General features: G+C 50.6%; 1 protein-coding gene across 2 annotated transcripts in view; it reads right to left on the bottom strand.

Annotated features, from left to right (window-relative positions):
- Positions 1-12,569, bottom strand: part of plekhd1 (pleckstrin homology domain containing, family D (with coiled-coil domains) member 1) — a 57,701-nt gene extending 45,132 nt beyond the window's left edge. The window contains exons 1-2 of one of the 2 annotated variants that reach the window (XM_078407066.1): positions 12,263-12,470; positions 7,427-7,520 (exon numbers count right to left, since the gene is read on the bottom strand). In XM_078407066.1, the coding sequence (XP_078263192.1) occupies positions 7,427-7,520; positions 12,263-12,411 (243 nt within the window). In that variant the 5' untranslated portion in view covers positions 12,412-12,470. Of the gene's footprint in view, positions 1-7,426; positions 7,521-12,262 lie in introns of both variants that reach the window. The other variant, XM_078407067.1, reaches the window with a different exon arrangement.
- Positions 12,570-13,384: the final 815 nt, after the last annotated feature.

A 13,384-nucleotide genomic window follows, 5' to 3' on the forward strand; every position in this document is an offset into this window, starting at 1 on the left:
GTCAAGAATCTATCTAGCTCTAAGACAGACACAAAATACTGGAGCAACTCAGCAGGATAGGCAGCATCTCTGGAGAGAAGGGGTGGGTGACATTTCGGGTCGAGGTCCTTCTTTGAGCTCTGCCTTAAAACGTCCATTGACTTGGCCTTGACAGCCTGCTGTGGCAAAGAATTCTGCAGATTCAGCAGCCTCCGATGAATGAAATTCCTCCTCATCTCCTTCCTAAAGGAACATCGTTTAATTCTGAGGCTGTGCCTTCTGGTTCTAGACTCTCCCACCAGTGGAAACATCCTCTCCACATCCACTCTATCCAGGCCTTTCACTATTCGGTAGGTCCCCCTTCATCCTTCTAAACCAATGAGTACAGGCCCACCATAAGTTAACCCACTCGTTCCTGGGATCATTCTTGTAAACCTGATCCATTGCATAGACCCTCTAAAGAGCCAGCATATCCTTCCTCAGATATGGGCCTCAAAATTGCTCACAATACTCCAAATGCGGCCTGACCAGTGCCTCTTAAAACCTGAGCATTACATCCATGTTTTTGTATTCTAGTCCTCTTAAAGTAAATGCACGCGTTGCATTAGCCTTCCTTATTACCGATTCGACTCGCAAATTAACTTTTTGGGAATCTTGCACCAGCACTCCCAAGTCCCTTTGCACCTCCAATTTCTGGATTCTCTCCCCTTTTAGAAAATAGACTACGCCTATATTCCTACCACCAAAATGCATGACTCCACACTTTGCCACACTATATTCCATCTGCCACTTCTCTGCCCACTCTCCCAACATGTCCAGCAATGGCTCCCTTCAGTGCCCTTTCTCACCTTATCCAAATTCTTCTGATACCTGTGGCATCCCTCACACCACTCACTCGACTATTCTTCACGGCAGCGTTCAACTCTGCCCCACTCCGATCCAGCCCCCAGTTCCACATTAAGGTGGACCAGGACAGACCAGCCATGCCAAGGTAGAAACATAGAAACATAGAAAATAGGTGCAGGAGTAGGCCATTCGGCTCTTCGAGCCTGCACCGCCATTCAATATGATCATGGCTGATCATCCAACTCAGTATCCCGTACCTGCCTTCTCTCCATACCCCCTGATCCCTTTAGCCACAAGGGCCACATCTAACTCCCTCTTAAATATAGCCAATGAACTGGCCTCAACTACCTTCTGTGGCAGAGAATTCCACAGATTCACCACTCTCTGTGTGAAAAAAAGCTTTCTCATCTCAGTCCTAAAAGACTTCCCCCTTATCCTTAAACTGTGACCCCTTGTTCTGGACTTCCCCAACATCGGGAACAATCTTCCTGCATCTAGCCTGTCCAACCCCTTAAGAATTTTGTAAGTTTCTATAAGATCCCCCCTCAATCTTCTAAAGGTGGTGCCAGCCAGAGCTGGTGGCTAGGACGTGTGGTCTACAGTTGGGTGTAGACTTTCCAGGCCTTAGCAATCGCGTGTCCCCATGTACCAAGTACACATCGAACCCTGCCCTGCAGGTGATCACTGGGTCCTCATTGGTGACCCTCGGACTATCCTTGATCAGACTTTGCCGGCTTTACCTTGCACTAAACGTTATTCCCTTATGATGTATCTGTACACTGTAAATGGATCGATTGTAATCATGTGTTGTCTTTCAGCTGACTGGGTAGTAAGCAACAAAAGCTTTCCACTGTACCTCGGTGCATGCTGCAATAAACTAAGCTAAACAAACAGGGAGAGGCCATCACAGAGACAATTCTTGCCCAGAGTAGGTGAATCGAGAACCAGAGGACATAGGTTTAAGGTGAGGGGGAAAAGACTTTAGAGGAATCTGAGGGGTAACGTTTTCACACATAGGGTGGTGGGTGTATGGAACAAGCTGCCAGAGATCTTCGGTTTCCTCCCACACTCCAAAGATGTACAGGTTTGTAGGATAATTGGCTTGGTAAATGTGAAAATTATCCCTCATGGGTGTAGGATAGTGTTAATGTGCGGGGATCGCTGGTCGGCGCCGACCCGGTGGGCCGAAAGGGCCTGTTTCCGTGCTGTATCTCTGAACTAAACTAAACTAAAAGGAGGTAGTTGAGGCAGGGACTATCCCAACGTTTAAGAAACAATTAGACAGGTACATGGATAGGACGGGTTTGGAGGGATATGGGCCAAAAGCAGGCAGATGGGACTAATGCAGCTGGGACATGTTGGCCAGTGTGGGCAAGATGGGCCGAAGGGCCTGTTTCCTGGCTGATTGATTCCTGGGATGGCAGGGCTTTCATATGAAGAAAGACTGGATAGACTCGGCTTGTACTCGCTGGAATTTAGAAGATTGAGGGGGGATCTTATAGAAACTTACAAAATTATTAAGGGGTTGGACAGGCTAAGTGCAGGAAGATTGTTCCCAATGTTGGGGAAGTCCAGAACAAGGGGTCACAGTTTAAGGATAAGGGGGAAGTCTTTTAGGACCGAGATGAGAAAGTTTTTTTTCACACAGAGAGTGGTGAATCAGTGGAATTCTCTGCCACAGAAGGTAGTTGAGGCCGGTTCATTGGCTATATTTAAGAGGGTGTTAGATGTGGCCCTTGTGGCTAAAGGGATCAGGGGGTATGGGGAGAAGGCAGGTACGGGATACTAAGTTGGACGATCAGCCATGATCATATTGAATGGCGGTGCAGGCTCGAAGGGCCGAATGGCCTACTCCTGCACCTATTTTCTATGTTTCTATGTTTCCACACTGTATCACTCAATGACTCTACGACAAGGTCAAAGGGAGAATCGCTGAACCACATTTACAGCGGGGGTCTATTTATAGAAAATCAGATCAAACAGAAAAATAATTAAGAAGCTTTTTATCTTTGCTGAATCAAGCAGGCGAATGTTGGCTGATCATCAGTCTGCACTGCGGGGATAGTGCACTGTGCTGTGGGTGAGGCTACCCACTGATTAATGCCATGACTTACTCATCTCACAGCAGGGCCCGCAGTGGGCCAGGCCGCGGACAGAGATAGATGATTCTGTTTGTTTGAAGAGCTGATGCCTTTTTTTTTTTCTTCGCCAGTGACGTTTGTTCAAAAGATTGAACAGCTCAAACCTCACTGAGCAGAGATAGTCTGTGCATCATCAATGGATGGATGCCCTGCAGGCAAAATCAAAAACTCAGAACACTGCATGAAATCACCTCAAACCATTCCTGGGAACACTCAGCAGGTCAGGCAGCATCTGCAGAAAGTGCCGGAGTAACTCAGCAGGTCAGGCAGCATCTGCAGAGGGGGCAGCAGAGCCCATGTGAAACACAAAGTGCCAGAATAGCTCAGTGGGTCAGGACCCTCCTTCGATCCAAAACATCTTTGTTCTCCACAGATGATGTCTGACTTACTGAGTCACTCCAGCACTTTGTGTTTTGCTCAAGATTCCAGCATCTGCAGTTCCTCTCGTCTCCAGAGCGAATATCTCAGGACAGCCCTGCAGGGAGGGGTGGACATGAGGGGCCGAATGGTCTAGCCCGCTTCTGTTTCGTACACCAGTTGCCTTTCATTAGCAAGGTCATTGACCTGAACCACAAACTCTGCTCCTAAACACATCCTCCAGGACTCAGTACTGCCCCCAGCTGGCCAGGGAGGTTCAGCATGGATGGAAAGCTGGTCATATCAGATGAAAAATAGCAATCTGTTTTTGTTCAGTTTGAAAGGTCTAAAAAACGTGAAACGTTCACTCTGTTTCTCTCCCCACGGACACTGCCTGACCTGCTGAGTATTTACAGCATTTTCTGCTTTTACTTGAGACGACCAGCACTTGCGGTTCTCTGATTTTCAGTCTGATTTTGTATCCCCATCACGTATTGTGCTTGAATAATGTCATTGGCATATGCTCACTATACTGGGCAGGTGCCGTGAGCTGCAGTAGTGGAGGGTGGAAATCACCCACAAGGAGTGGCTGACAATTTCAGCCAGAACCCAACATCGCTACCACCCATCTCCAACAAAAGCTCGCAACAAAAGCTTTTCACTGTACCTCGGCACACGTGACAATAAACTAAGCCAAACAAAACATGCTGGCGAACGGGAGCCAGCTCCGCACTCTTTGCCCAGGGCTGACTCACCCCTGAGAAGATAGACACAAAATGCTGGAGTAACTCAGTGGGACAGGCAACATCTCTGGAGAGAAGGAATGGGCGACGTTTTAGAAGCACGAGAGGGGATCTTATCAAAACGTACAAGATTATTAAGGGGTTGGACACGTTGGAGGCAGGAAACATGTTCCCAATGTTGGGGGAGTCCAGAACAAGGGGCCACAGTTTAAGAAATAAGCGGTAGTCCATTTAGAACGGAGATGAGGAAAAACTTTGTCAGTCAGAGAGTTGTGAATCTGTGGAATTCTCTGCCTCAGAAGGCAGTGGAGGCCAATTCTCTGAATGCATTCAAGAGAGAGCTAGATAGAGCTCTTAATGATAGCGGAATCAGGGGGTATGGGGAGAAGGCAGGAACGGGGTACTGATTGAGAATGATCAGCCATGATCACATTGAATGGCGGTGCTGGTCGAAGGGCTTTAGCTACAAGGTTGGAGAAACTTGCGTTGATTACATCTGCAACGTCACAAGCTGAGGGAGTGGTGATAGAAGTATATAATATGATGACAGGCAGAAGATAGGGTAGACAGTCAACATTTTTTTCTCCAGGGTGAAAATGTCAAATCTTAGAGTGGCAGGCTCCTGTGACACGTTGCCATGGGTGATGGTGGAAGCAGAAATCAGAGCAACATTTAAGAGACATTTAGACAGACACAAAATCTAAACTCAAGTGAACTAAATTAAACTAAATTAAACTAAACCAAAGTAAACTAGGCAGGGAATGGAGGGGTACTGATCTAATACAGGCAGATGGGATGAGTTAGATCGGAAACATGGTCGACACAGATATTGTACTGTACTGTTTCTATTCACAAAATGCTGGAGTAACTCAGCAGGTCAGGCAGCATCTCGGGAGAGAAGGAATGGGTGACGTTTCGGGTCGAGACCCTTCTTCAGACTGATCCAGTCTGAAGAAAGGTCTCGACCCGAAACGTCACCCATTCCTTCTCTCCCGAGATGCTGCCTGACCTGCCGAGTTACTCCAGCATTTTGTGAATAAATACCTTCGATTTGTACCAGCATCTGCAGTTATTTTCTTATTGTACTGTACTGTTCCATGTTCTGTCCACCTATGAGTTAAAATCCCCATGTGCCCTGGCCACCCTGCCTTAGAAATGCCGTTCAAAGCTTGTCCGGGAGCCACAGACTCTCAAGATCAGCAGGCAGCTTGCGCAGTGCTCAATGCTACACTTTTTGCCGGGGGAAAGATTTTGGGTCAGTGCAGTATTTTTAGTCACAGCTAATAACAGAAGAAATGGTACATTTTGTAGGGCACGTCACAGGAGGCCGGCTGGCAGATATTCCAAGGTTGTTCAAATGAACAGCTTCCCACCCTCGACGGTGGGAGGACTGAGGGCTAGAATGTGATGCGGACTGTGCAAGAAGACTGATCTCTTCTCTACTCGGGAAACCTTGTACCTTTGGTTGACCAATGCTGAAGGATCAGTCCCATCGCAAACAGAATTCCAGCGGCAAACACAAGAGCCCACAACACTTGCTGAGAAACCCAATGACAATCACAACCACAGAGCAAGTCGGGAGACCATTTAGGGACATCCTTGCAATCCACACCGAGTGAATACACCATCTTACTTACTGGGATATTTATTCACAAAATGCTGGAGTAACTCAGCAGGTCAGGCAGCATCTCAGGAGAGAAGGAATGGGTGACGTTTCGGGTCGAGACCCTTCTTCAGACTGATGTCAGGGGGGCGGGACAAAGGAAGGATATAGGTGGAGACAGGAAGATAGAGGGAGATCTGGGAAGGGGAGGGGGAAGAGAGGGACAGCGGAACTATCTAAAGTTGGAGAAGTCAATGTTCATACCGCTGGGCTGCAAGCTGCCCAGGCGAAATATGAGGTGTTGTTCCTCCAATTTGCGCTGGGCCTCACTCTGACAGTGGAGGAGGCCCAGGACAGTGTGGGAATGGGAGGGGGAGTTAAAGTGTTTAGCAACCGGGAGATCAGGTAGGTTTAGGCGGACTGATTGCAGGTGTTCAGCAAAACCTTTAACTACTTTTAACTAGATCCCCAATTTTTAATTTTTTTTTGCCCAGAATAGAGCATCTTTATCTAACAGGGACGGGTGACGCTTCAGGTCAAGACCCTTCTACTACCGGAAACATCACCAATTCCTTCTCTCCCGAGATGCTGCCTGTCCTGCTGAGTTACTCTAGCATTTAGTGTCTACTTTCGATTTAAACCAGCATCTGCAGTTCTTTCCTGCACCTTTATTTAACAAGTACATAACCAATAAATCATTCAGCATTACATACAAGGGTTTGCACTTGGTTCCAATATCAACTGGGATGAAATGCAGACAGCCCTATTAAATGTCCTTCTCAGAGATGAGGAAAATCGTTTTCACCCAGAGAGTTGTGAATCTGTGGAATTCTCTGCCACAGAAGGCAGTGGAGGTCAATTCACTGGATGAGAGAGTTAGACAGCTTTTAAGGCTAAGGAAATCAAGTGATATGGAGAAAAAGACAGAACGGGTACTGACTTTGGATGATCAGCCACGATCATATTGAATGGCAGTGCTGGCTCGAAGGGCCGAATGGCCTACTCTTGCACCCATTTTCTATGTTTCTATGTTTCATCCTGGCCTGGCAGATTGGAGGGGCTGAGATCCAACAAGCATTTGCGGTAATTCCATGCGATCAGACTCTGTTTTAAGAGGCAGATGCATCACTCGATTTTGGAGGGGTAATATGTGGGAGCCCAGATGGACTGAGGAACCACCATTGGTCATAAGTCATAAGTGATAGGAGCAGAATGAGGCCATTCGGCCCATCAAGCCTGCTCCACCATTCAATCATGGCTGATCTATCTCTCCCTCCTAACCCCATTCTCCTGCCTTCTCCCCCTAACCCCTGACACCCGTACTAATCAAGAATCTATCCGATTCATAATGTCAGTATGATTGTGGTGTTAACTGTGTTCTCACTGACAGTCGGAGCTGGTGGCTTCAGGTCCAAAGTGCACAGACATGGGTACACAATCCTAAAGAAAAAGATACAAAGAGCTGGGGTAACTCAGGTCAGGCATAATCCCTGGGGAACATGGATAAGTGGCATCTCGGGTCAGGACCCTGGCTGACAATGGACTGCAGCGCTGTGGCAGTGTTGCATTTTATGCAGGAAACATTAAACTCTCCCAGAGATCAGAATAGAGTAGATAAGCCTGGAGGAGTCCAGGTAAAAGTTCACCCCTCAGCACCATTTGACCCCGAGTCAAAACTACACCCACTGAGCTCTGTTTGGAGCATAAACCTTTGATATTTTCCATTACCCAGCGGATAAATGAGAATTATGACTGACCTTGGGGTGAATGTTGAAGTATTTGTTACTCTCAAAGCTTTTCCTTTCGCTCTCAGCATAATAAAGCAAGAAGCTGTCCTTGATGAGGAAGAACCTGGAGAAGAGGAAGAGGTGGAGAATCAGACAAGGCTGGGGCAACACCACATCGTGCCAGGTTTAATGAAGCTGGTTCCTGCTGGGACGAAGAACAGTGCCCAGTGTGCTCAATTAGATGACATCTCGTGATGCCGGATATACACCCCATCACATATAATGTGTACAGTTAAACCTTCCCCACCAATGGAATATCGTTAACATAATTGCCATCCAGGAGCACTTCACAAAGGCTAATGTACTTGGAGGCTTTGTTGGACAACAGCAAGGCTCAAACAGTTAAATTACGAGGGCATGTTACAGAGGCTGCCTTTGTATTCCCTTGAATATAGAGGATTAAGGGCTGAACTGACTTAAGTTGAATGCACGGAGTCTTTTACCCAGAGTGTAGGGAAATCAAAAACTAGGAAGACATCGGTTTAAGGTGAGAGGGGTAAAATTTAATACAACCTCGAGGAACATCTTGTTCACTGAGGGGGGTAGGGGGTACATGGAACAAGCTGCCAGAGTGGGTAGGTGAGGCAGGTACTATAATAGCCGGGCGGCAGGGTGGCGCAGCGGTAGAGTTGCTGCCTTACGGTGCCAGAGACCCGGGTTCGATCCTAACTACGGGTGCTGTCTGTACGGAGTTTGTACGTTCTCCCCGTGATCTGCGAGGGTTTTCTCCTTCGGTTTCCTCCCACACTCCAAAGATGTACACGTTTGCAAGTTAATTGGCTTGGTATAAAAGGTAAAATTGTCCCTAGTGTGTGTGTGTAGGATAATGTTAACGTGCGGGGGTGGCTGGTCGATGCGGACTCGAAGGGCCTGTATCTCAAAACTAAACCAAAACTAAATTGGATTTAAAAGATACTTGGACAGGTACACAGATAGGAAAGGTTTGGATGGATATGGGTCAAAGACAGCAGTAGCTAATATAGGGCATCTTGATTGGACCAGTTGGACCAAAGGGCCCTCTTCGATGCTGTATAACTCTTCGACTTTAAATGATCCACAGAGTGAAACCATTTCCTCTTAAACAGGGAGTGGTTGATATCTGGGACATGCTGCCAGGTGCAGAAAAATAGACGCATCCCATTCCCATCAATCCCCCCATCCCCCCACCCCTCCACCTCCTCCAAACAGCTTTTGGATTGGGATTGATAGATTCCTGTTCAGCAAGGGCATTAAAAGTTACAGACCAAGCCTTGTTGTTGTGAAATAGTAGAACGGATTCAATGGGATGAACACCCTGCTCCTGTTCCCACTAAACTGCACCAAATACCATTTTGTTACGTATTTAAGAGTCAGTGAAACCAGCAGCCATGCCCACTCCAGTTGACAAAACATAAACGGTTCCTGTAATAAAATGTTGGCTACTTCAGTTATCTAATACTGTGTACGCTAGCATTGAACAGTGTTGCTAAGTGCTCCCTAGCATTTTAACCAGCTGATCGCCTGGGCCCTGAGCCCCACCTCCTGCTACCTTGCCCTCTGTTGTATTTGTTCAGAAACTAGTCCACGTGCTGGTGAGTGTTGTGCCCGACAGTGTGGCATCACGGTTGCTCATTTGCCCCACAGAAACCTGCATTGACGTAGCGCCGGGAATGTGGTAAAAGCCCACGGCGGTATCTTTAGACAGAATGTGGCTCGAGCTGCAGGAGGGGAGACCAGACCAGACCAGGGGAAGGAAGCAAAGCAATTGTTCAACAGCAAACAATCTGCTGGAGGAACTCAGCAGGATGAGCAGCATCTGCTGGGGGAAGGAACTGTCGACATTTCGGGTCAAGACACTGGATCGTGACAGGGGGGGAGACACAAAATGCTGGGGTAACTCAGCGGGTCAGACAGCATCCCTGGAGAAAAGGAATAGGTGACGTTTTGGGTCGAGACCAATAGACAATAGACAATAGGTGCAGGAGGAGGCCATTCGGCCCTTCAAGCCAGCACCGCCATTCAATTAGATCATGGCTGATCATTCTCAATCAGTACCCCGTTCCTGCCTTCTCCCCATACCCCCTGACTCCGCTGTCCTTAAGAGCTCTATCTAGCTCCCTCTTGAATGCATTCAGAGAATTGGCCTCCACTGCCTTCTGAGGCAGAGAATTCCACAGATGCACAACTCTCTGACTGAAAAAGGTCTTCCTCATCTCAGTTCTAAACCATTCTTCAGACTGAGAGTCAGGGGAAAGGGAAATGAGAGATATAGACAGCGATGTAGAGAGAGATACTGTAGAACAAATGAATGAAAGATGCAAAAAAGTAACGATGATAAAGGAAACAGGCCATTGTTCGTTGTGGGCTAGGTGAAAACGCGTTACAGACAATGGGACTGTCTGTAGCTGTAGACTGTCTGCGGGCTTAACACTAGAGCTAACGAGTCTTTTCCCCTCACAGATGCTGCTCGACCCACAGAGTTCCCCAGCATTTTGTTGGTTGCTCCAGATTCCGGCACCTGTCGTCTTTCTTGTGCCTCCAAAGTAAATGTTAAAAGGTGCTTCTTACAGGAAGAAGAGACAGGTGGCAGGTTCAGCATCTGGCACGAGAGGGTTGGGGGATGGAGGGGGGGACGGGGGGGGAGATAAGAGATGCCAGTGACAGAGCGGGTAAAATCATGGGTGATCAAGATACAGACGGTGGCTCCGTGAGAGCCATAAGCCGGGGAGACAGCGGTGGGCAAAGATGGAGGGCAGTGGAGGGGATGTAATTAACAGCAGTGAAGGGAGAAGCCACCATGGCAAACGCCTCTCATCAAACTGGTCAGCGGAGGACATGGGGAGATCACTGTGTCAGCCCACGGAGAGGTGGGCAAGAGCTGGGAGGGGAGGATCATTTGTTAGGAGAAAGAGATAGATCAGCCATGATTGAACGGCGGAGTAGACTTGATGGGCCGAATGGCCTAATTCGACTCCTATCCGTTATCACCTTACTTGTCCAGTGACAGGAGGCACAACTGGAACTCCGATGGAACTTTGGTTCTGCCAACACCTGCTGGAGGGATCATGGCCGGTAGCTCTGGGAAAGAGGGGCTTCGATATGAGAGGACGTTGTCCGGAAGATGGCAGGTGGGCTAATAAATAGGGCGACAAGATCCAGAGTTTGTTTGGCCAGAGATGGAAAGTGCCAGTGGCAGTGGGGGTGGAGAATGACTAGGGGGACCAGGAAGAGAAGTCAGCAGCTAAGTGCCCAGGGATAAGTCAAAGCTCGGCGTTAAGGCCCCAGGTCACGATGATCGCTACAAACATCCACCGCTGAATCCCCAAAATAACCTGCAAAATACACGGCATCAAGTCCCCAGGGCTGGTTCCACCTCCAACAGGACAGCAGGTGCAACGAACATCGCCACCTGCAAATCTGACTGGGGAATAGATCAACTGTCCTTCATAGCCACTGGCTCTGAACTGGAGCGCCCTCCACCGCACAACTGGGAAGGTCCAAGGGCCCATCTCACCACCACCTTCTCCAGGGACAACTAATACACCCGGACGGAACTGCAGATGCTGGTTTACACCCAAGATAGGTACAAAATGCTGGAGTAACTCAGCGGGTGCTGCTAGTGACACGCAGATCGCCCCAGGGAGAGTTGAACCAAGTCTAAACTTTGGCCATCTCTAACATCTTTGGCATCTAGGTCCTGCCATAAGGCCACTGGTGCCAAACGCCCCAAACTCGCTCCCCCTCCTCAACGCCTCCCCCTCTGTCAGCTGGGGTCACGGTGTGCCAGCGAGGACGCTGCCGGCGCTATCTCAAGGCAGGTTTGCAACTGGGCGGTCTAACCGGCTAATCTGCAGAACGACAGACACAAAAAGCTGGTGAAACTCGCCGGGACAGGCAGCTTCTCTGGAGAGAAGGAAAGGGGAACGTTTCAGGCTTCTGCAGACTGGAGAGAGAGAGGAGCCAGGGAGAGATTGAGGTGGGGGAGACCACGCAGGTGGGCAAGGAGCGGTACCTTGGAGACTGCCCTCCACAGCCCTGCCTGGCATCAGCCGGGGTAGATGCCCTGCCCAGAGCCCCCCCCCCCCCCCCCCCCCCGGCTACCCACCCTGGCCCTCCAGAACTAGATACAAGGGGCCGGGTCTCTGACCATCGCCCTCCAGACTTGAGAGGATGTAACTGAGGGAGAGGAGGGGGTAGAGGAGAGGGGGGAGAGGAGAGGGGGAGAGGGAGGGGGAGGGGAGGAGAGGGGAGGAGAGGGAGAGGAGAGGGAGAGGAGAGGGGAGGGGAGGAGAGGGGAGGAGGGGAGAGGAGGGGAGAGGAGGGGAGAGGAGGAGAGGGGGGGAGAGGAGAGGGAGAGGGAGGAGAGGGGGGGGAGAGGAGAGGGAGAGGGAGGAGAGGGGGGGGGAGGAGAGGGGGGGAGAGGAGGGGAGAGGAGGAGAGGGGGGGAGAGGAGAGGGGGGGAGAGGAGAGGGGGGGGAGAGGAGAGGGGGGGGAGAGGAGAGGGGGGGGAGAGGAGAGGGAGAGGGAGGAGAGGGGGGGGAGAGGAGAGGGAGAGGGAGGAGAGGGGGGGGAGAGGAGAGGGAGAGGGGGGGAGAGGAGGGGAGAGGAGAGGAGAGGGGGGGGAGAGGAGAGGGAGAGGGAGGAGAGGGGGGGGAGAGGAGAGGGAGAGGGGGGAGAGGAGGGGAGAGGAGAGGAGAGGGGGGGGAGAGGAGAGGGAGAGGGAGGAGAGGGGGGGGAGAGGAGAGGGAGAGGGAGGAGAGGGGGGGGAGAGGAGAGGGAGAGGGGGGAGAGGAGGGGAGAGGAGAGGAGAGGGGTAAGCCCAGTTACCTCTTGGACCATTTGGCCGACTGCCTGCCGAACGGGCGCTTCCACAGGACGCCGTGCAGTTGAACCTTGGTGCTGATATCCAGCTTGTCCGCCTCAAAGCCCTCGCTGGGGTAGGACGGCAGTGTGGGAGCCGACCTGGAGCTGAACATCGCCCGGCGATGCTGGTGAGGGACTGGCAGACACGGGGTGGGTGGGTGGGGCGGGGAGAGGGCAGGACCATGAGAGGGAGGGAGGGAGAGGGAGAGAGGATGAGAGGGAGAGAGAGAGGAGGAGAGAGAAAGGGAGGGGGAGAGAGGGAGGAGGGAGAGAGTGAAGGGGAGAGAAGGGAAGAGAGGAAGGGAGGGAGGGAAGGGGAGAGAGATAGAGAGAGAGGGAGAGAGAGGGGGAGAGAGAGAGGGAGGGAGATAGAGGGAGGGAAGGAGATAGAGGGAAAGAGGGAGGGAGGGGGAAAGAGGGAGGGAGGGGGAATGAGGGAGAGAGATAGAGAGAGGAAGGGAGGGAGAGGGAGGAGGAGAGTGAAAGGGGAGGAAGAGATGGAGGGAGGGAGATAGAGGAAGAGGGGAGGAGGGAGAAAGGGAGGGGGAGAGAGAAAGGAGGGAGAGAGAGAAAGGAGGGAGAGAGAGGGAGAGGGATAGAGAGAGGAAGGGAGGGGAGAGACAGAGAGGGGGAGGGAGGAGAGAGGGAAGGGTAAGAAGGGAGGGAGAGGGAGAAGGTGAGAGAAGGGAGATGGAGGAAGGAAGGGGGAGGGAGAGAGAGAAGGGGAGGGAGGGACAGAGAGGGGGAGACAGAGAATGGAGATGGAGGGAATGGGGATGGACAGGAGGGGAGGGGAGGACAGAGGGGAGGGAGGGTTCTGGAAATGTGGGTTGCAGAAGGTTGCAGTGCTGGTCGACCCAATCTACATGTTATGGAGGACCAGGCTTGGCAGGCAAGAGTCAGTTTCAGTTTAGTTTCGTTTATTATCACGTGTACGGAGTTTGTACGTTCTCCCCGTGACCGCATGGGTTTAGAAACATAGAAACATAGAAAATAGGTGCAGGAGTAGGCCATTCGGCCCTTCGAGCCTGTACGCACCGCCATTCAATATGATCATGGCTGATCATCCAACTCAGTATCCCGTAC

The sequence above is a fragment of the Rhinoraja longicauda genome, chromosome 10, assembly GCF_053455715.1.
Source record: "Rhinoraja longicauda isolate Sanriku21f chromosome 10, sRhiLon1.1, whole genome shotgun sequence".
NCBI classification, from domain to species: Eukaryota; Metazoa; Chordata; class Chondrichthyes; order Rajiformes; family Arhynchobatidae; genus Rhinoraja; species Rhinoraja longicauda.